This window comes from Salmo salar, chromosome 15, assembly GCF_965601325.2.
Source record: "Salmo salar chromosome 15, fSalSal1, whole genome shotgun sequence".
Classification (NCBI taxonomy): Eukaryota; Metazoa; Chordata; class Actinopteri; order Salmoniformes; family Salmonidae; genus Salmo; species Salmo salar.
The window spans coordinates 77,574,527-77,581,039 of NC_138305.1; the positions used below are offsets into that span (position 1 = coordinate 77,574,527).

Consider the following 6,513-nt stretch of genomic DNA (forward strand, 5'->3'; position numbering starts at 1 on the left):
CGGTCAGTGTGTAATGATGTGTGCTGAGAGTCGGGAAGCAAGTTCAGGGAGTGAGTGTTTTAATAAATAAGCGCAATATAAAACAAAACAAGAACGCACAGAACAGAAACAATGACGCCTGGGGAAGGAACCAAAGGGAGTGACATATATAGGGAAGGTAATCAGGGAGGTGATGGAGTCTGTTACTAGAACTATGGCCGAATGCTACCTCGAGTTCACCATGATTTAGAGATGAAAATCACATCTATCACGCTGAAGGGAAGAGTCCTTTATTTCCCACGGATCTTGGCCAACAACTAATGCAACACAGCTACCTATTGGGACACCAATGTTTCTATATGGACATTTGCTCATAAATAAAATTCTAAGATAAGAATGCTGCCGCTCTTTCCTTTATGTCTTGAAACATTTTTAAATGAACCAGCATACCCATAGCATAGGCCTACACCCATACCATAAGCATGTCTCTGATTAATGAGAAGAACCTTTCCATAGTTAAGTTGTCTGGATGTCCATTGGGTGATGGACTGCTCTTGATACACACGGGAAACTGTTGAGTGTGAAAAACATACTACTGTGCCATACCCTGTTCAAAGGCAATTCACCCTTTGAATGGCATACATGCACAACCCATGTCTCAATTGTCTCAAGGCGTAGAAATCCTTCTTTAACCTGTCTCCTCCCCTTCATCTACACTGATTGAAATGGATTTAGCAAGTGACATCAATAAGGGATCATAGCTTTCACCTGGATTCACCTGGTCAGTCTATGTCATGGAAAGAGCAGGTGTTCCTAATATTTTGTATACTCAACGTATAATGTACAGCTGTTTTGTTATTATTAGATATGTGGACATGTTTTGGTGAATTAAGTAGTGATGGGCAACATCTAGTCTTCAAGTATTTTTCATTAGAATGTGTTGAACCATTTCACATGGCATTCTTGGTTGAACCTTTTCTACTATTCTTGACTGTAAGACAAATGACACTATTTTAGTCCAGTATCCAACAACCTTCCAATTCTTCCATGCCCATGAATGTAGTTTTAAAGCAAAAGGCTTTGCTAAACATAGGTTCAACACACATTCTATTACTCCACAGAGAACTATTTGGCCTTTGCGGCTTTTTAAGTGATATCAATAAGGGATCATAGCTTTAACCTGGATTCACTCAGTGTATCGCTGGAGTGATATAGAAAAACCCCTTGGACATGTTGCATAACAACCTGCCTGGAAGCAGTTAGGAAAACTTTTTTTTTTTAAATCAACCTTGCAGATAACCTTCTTCTCAACTGTGTTACCCAGGTTCTGTGAAATCCACAGCTGTCATGGAATAACTCCGGTTGCCTAAATTGACTCCTAAGGAACAGTTGTCTACTAAAACAGATTTGTTGAAACAAATATTAACCAACATTATTAATTACTATCATGAACTATATCTTTGTATCTTGACCATTAAAAGAGTGGACAAAGAGGTAAAACATATGAACTAAGTCAGAAGCAGTACCTCGGAATCTGCATCTGAAACTAAAATGTCAAGTGAAATGTTTATAAAAGGCTATTGGTCATTGGAAAGGGCTTTCAGAAGTTTTGGACCGTAACATAGCTTTTCAATCAAGTTTCAACTCTTTAAAGGCGTAGTCCGGGAATAAAGTAAACAACATCCTCACATTAGCATGCAATACGATTCGATGACATATTACCATCACACTAAAATCCATATATTTTTTTTAGATTGTGCGGTACCGTACTTCATTTTATCTAGGTAATCATGCATTGGTAATCTACACTGCATGAAACATGCTGCTTTGAGAAGCTGTGAGAAAAGCTTGCCACTACACATATGTTCAATCCAAGTCCTTTTGTGTTAATATTATACTTCAAGGGGAGTGGAAAAAAGGGGGGTGGGCAATTTTATCAGTGGCTGGGCTAGCTGTCCTTAGCTTCACCCCCAGCTTGGTTTTCAGAGTGGGCTGACTGATGAAACAGTTCCCAGAACCTGTTGAATTATTGTCTTACGTGTCAAACGTCATATACAGTAGCCTACAGTATAAAGGCATCCCTGGTGTGAAGACACATTTTGAAGATAAAAACATGATGAAGTTTGTAGTCCTTGCTTGTCTGGTTGCTGCTGGTAAGGATTCTACTTATTTGTTTTACTAATAAGAACAGAACACTATACAGTAGCCTATTTCTATTCCATCTTCAGTTAGAATATTGACAGAATGCTACATTGCTAAACCTATTGAAAGGCTTTTAGAAAGTGGCATTGCAAATGAAATACACAAATGTGGATAGTGTATTCATTAAAACAATTATTCATTTCAAACATAATCAAAGTGATTTAAGCTCAAAATGTGACTCAACAGTGTATTGATACTATAGTAATGTATGCTAGCTAACGCCAGTAGACTGATGTTATATATGAGAGTTTGGAGTGTGTTTGTGTCCAACAGTCTACGGGTGTGGCATGCCCACTTTCCCTCCTGTGGTGACACGAGTGGTGGGAGGGGAGGACGTCAGGCCCAACAGCTGGCCCTGGCAGGTACTTTATGTTAAGTCAATGCAGAACATACATAGTGACTGTGACAAAGCTGTCCAGTCCTCTCAGATCTGCTTAAAGGACATAGGGGGAAGAGGCTAGGCGTTGATTTGAATTGGGCAGATTTAAACAATCTTAACAGCAATGCATCAATACTAATCATTGCTTGTCAGTCAAACAGTTGTTATCAAACATATATCACAACCATGTTATATCTTCTGCAATCATTTATTCTGAATTGTCATATCAGTGAGATTGAGATTTTACCACAATTAAACCTTAAAGTGTAGGGGGCTTCAAAATTGAGAAATACTAATTATTCTCTACTTTCTTGTGTGTTTCAGATCTCTCTCCAGTACGACAGGGATGGCGAGTGGAGACACACCTGTGGTGGAACTCTGATTTCAAGCGAGTGGGTCCTCACCGCTGCTCACTGCATCAGGTGAGAGGACACTAGAATAATAATGTTTAAGAGAGGGGGCACTTGGGGACAGTCATGATGAGCAGGAAACATAAAATGGGCCACAGTTCTGAAATTCAACCTACAATAATAATGTTAAAGGAAGAAAAAGGGAAAGGGGGATACCTAGTAAGTTGTACAACTGCATGCACTCAGCTGAAATGTGTCTTCCGCATTGAACCCAACCCCTCTGATTCAGTAAGGTGCAGGGGGCTGCCTTAATCGACATCCACGTCATAGGTGCCCGGGGAACAGTGGGTTAACTGCCTTGCTCAGGGGCAGTAATGCTTCAATTGAATATATATATTTTTAGTCTTTTCAACAGATAACAAGAGCATGCTAGAGAATCAAAGTTTGACAGATTATTTGAATTTGGTGAATTGGATATTCAGTGTCACTCCCTCATACTGTGTTCTGTATCTGTTCTCCTCTGTTATTCTTGAGCAGTAGCAGGACCTACAGAGTGAACCTGGGAAAGCACAACCTGGCTGAGACTGAGGAGGGTTCTCTGGCTGTTGGTGTTGCCAAGATCCTCGTCCACGAGAAATGGAACCCCCTCTTCATCCGGTAGAACCAATGCTAACTTTGCTTTACAGTGGTACAGCTTAATTAGACACAAGGATGGTGAAGAAGAGTAACATAGCAAAAATGGTAGTCTATGACTGAATAGATAGCATTCCAAAAGAATGAACTATCTTATGTAGGACGGTCGGGATTACATTTCACAATTTTGATTTGTAATACAGTGCAAAAACATACACCACAACCTTAATAACTGATTGAACTTTTCAGTTAGCATACTTATGCTAACTGCTAATTAGAAGTCTACATACAGTGCATTTGGAAAGTATTCAGACCCCTTGACTTGCTCCAGATTTTGTTACATTACAGCCTTATTCTAAAATTGTTGACTGGTGTCTGTGTGTCTTCTGCAGTAATGACATTGCCCTTATCAAACTGGAGACTCCCGTCACCTTCACTGACTCCATCATGGCTGCCTGTCTTCCCGAGGCTGGCTTCATCCTGCCCAACAATGAGTCCTGCTATGTCACTGGCTGGGGACGCACCGTCAGTGAGTAACTGCACCTCTTGCACCATCCTCTCATCATGCTAATTAAAATGCAAACTTCAAATTAAGTGTTTGATGAAGACAGACATTGGGTTGTAAAACATAATTTCATAAATCTGGGTGACGTCTGGGTGACGAGTGCTCTAATTCTCTCTACTTAAAGAGTCAGACTTTAAAGAGAATATCTTTACCTGAGGTAACATGTTGTGTCGTGTTTCCCTCTCCTTAACAGCCGGAGGTGCCCTCCCTGACATTCTGCAGCAGGCCCTCTTGCCTGTCGTTGACCACGCCACCTGCTCCCAGAATGACTGGTGGGGCTTCCAGGTGAAGGACACCATGGTGTGTGCTGGAGGAGATGGCATTGTGTCCGGATGCAACGTAAGTTCTATAGCGGACCTTTCCAACAGTGCCTCATAACTATGTGATTATGCAAGGCACTAGCACATAATTGCAGAAATCACAATAATAAGTGTTTAAAAGTGACACTGGGCCATCCAACATAAAGAGAGGGCCATAAATGGCCTTAGGGCCACATTTTTCAGACCCCTAGTATAGCGGAAGATAGAGCTGTACTGAACTTTATAATTTCTGGTTTTGTCCTTTGACACAGGGTGACTCCGGTGGCCCCCTGAACTGCCAAAATGCTGATGGAGCCTGGGAGGTCCACGGTATTGTTAGCTTTGGCTCTGGGCTGAGCTGCAACTTCCGCAAGAAGCCTACTGTCTTCACCCAAGTCAGCTCCTACATGGACTGGATCAACACTGTAAGTGCATTCAGCTACACATTGGGACACTTTGACTAGAGCTGTTATTACATAACCAAACTTTTAGTCGACAACCACATTTTTGTCCACAATGATTTAGATGTAAAAGGTGCCATGGTAAAAATGTTGCTGTAAAATATTTGGAGAGAGAAAGAGAATTTGACAATTTTGTTGATATTTCAAGTCAAGCTGCATGACATAACAATTAAGAGACTTTTAATCTTTGTTTTACAGTATCTACAGTATAACTACAGATGTTGTACAGTACACATGAATCATGATGAGGGCATATCTAATGTTTTTCCTTCTCATATTTTCCACAGGCCATGATGAGCAACTAAGGCAACAGAGCTACTTTTTGGGAATCCACTGTCACCATGTGGAAGGTTTGCTCGTAAATAAAACATTGAAAATAAGAACTGTGCTGTTGCTTGATTTAGTAAACAATGCTCAAATGTCATACATTGGGAAGTTACAGAATAATAAGTACTACCACACTTGATACTGAGCCACAACTTTTAAAGAATTAACCTGAATCACAACACTCAAACATAAACACATTTTTGATCAGCTGATGCAGATTTTTACCAATGAGCAATAATGGCTAAGAAACATCTTGATACAATAGAAGCTAAACTATTTTCTTTGAAAGGAATGACTGTTATCGCCCTGTAGCCTATAACAAGAGACCATAACAGGGGGAGGAGCAATATCTGCCTATATGAATAACTGAGCAACAAGTTAGTATAAGACTGTGTATTCAAGAAGAAAAGTTATCAAATCCTATTATCCGTAGTTTATGTTATAAGGAGCTATAGTTTTTATTCATAGTCATCTTTAGGTTGCCTTGTGTGCTGTTTTTTAATTACATGTAAAGAATTGTGAAAGATTCTGCTTTGAGTAGCAATGGGAAAGTTCTGTCACTGAAAACATGTTGTGTCCCTTGCCCCTTACATATGTGGCCAGCTGTTGTGTCTGGTGTCCTTTCCCTCCACAACTCGTGTCACCACCATAGGAAAGGTGGCAAGGCCATACCCGTAGACTATTCCCCGGTAGGCCGTCACTGTAAATAAGAATTTGTTCTTAACTGACTTGCCTAGTTAAATTAAGGTTGAATGTGGTTTCCCAAATTGGCTTGTTGAGTTTCCCAACTGGTTAACTCTGGGTGATGCACCGAACAAACAGTACAGTATAAATACAGCCTTGATGTGAATACAAGGAGGGAAGATACAGGCATGATGAAGTTTGTCATTCTTGCAGACCTAGTTGCTAGTGCTAATGATTGTTTTACATTTCTGTTTTACATGCAATACAAAACAAGTGGAATATGGATCAACTACATTCAACTGAATAAATAACACAGTTGAAGTCAGAAGTTTATGGACACCTTAGCCAAATACATTTAACCCCAGTTTTTCACAATTCCTGACATTTAATCTAAGTAAACATTCCCTCTTTTAGGTCAGCTGGATCACCACTTTATTTTAAGGATGTGAAATGTCAGAATAATAGTGAGAGAATGATTTATTTCAGCTTTTATTTTTCATCACATTCCCAGTGGGTCAGAAGTTTACATACACTCAATTACTATTTGGTAGCATTGCCTTTAAATTGTTTAACTTGGGTCAAACATTTCAGGTAGCCTTCCACAAGCCTCCCACAATAAGTTGCGTGAATTTTG

General features: G+C 40.0%; 1 protein-coding gene across 1 annotated transcript; it reads left to right on the forward strand.

The window, feature by feature from the left end:
• Positions 1–2,020: 2,020 nt before the first annotated feature.
• Positions 2,021–5,251, forward strand: ela2l (elastase 2 like). Its single transcript, XM_014146076.3, has 8 exons — positions 2,021–2,132; positions 2,455–2,543; positions 2,885–2,982; positions 3,448–3,567; positions 3,936–4,072; positions 4,302–4,447; positions 4,680–4,832; positions 5,156–5,251. Exons 1-8 carry the CDS (start codon positions 2,093–2,095, stop codon positions 5,171–5,173), a joined length of 801 nt encoding a protein of 266 aa, XP_014001551.1. The 5' UTR covers positions 2,021–2,092; the 3' UTR covers positions 5,174–5,251.
• Positions 5,252–6,513: the final 1,262 nt, after the last annotated feature.

Excerpts from the sequence above, each read along its gene's own strand:
- ela2l (XM_014146076.3), top strand. The coding sequence starts at position 2,093 with ATGATGAAGTTTGTAGTCCTTGCTTGTCTGGTTGCTGCTG. Across the intron at positions 2,133-2,454 it reads TGCTTGTCTGGTTGCTGCTG|TCTACGGGTGTGGCATGCCC; the intron begins GTAAGGATTCTA and ends TGTGTCCAACAG. Across the intron at positions 4,073-4,301 it reads TGGCTGGGGACGCACCGTCA|CCGGAGGTGCCCTCCCTGAC; the intron begins GTGAGTAACTGC and ends TCTCCTTAACAG.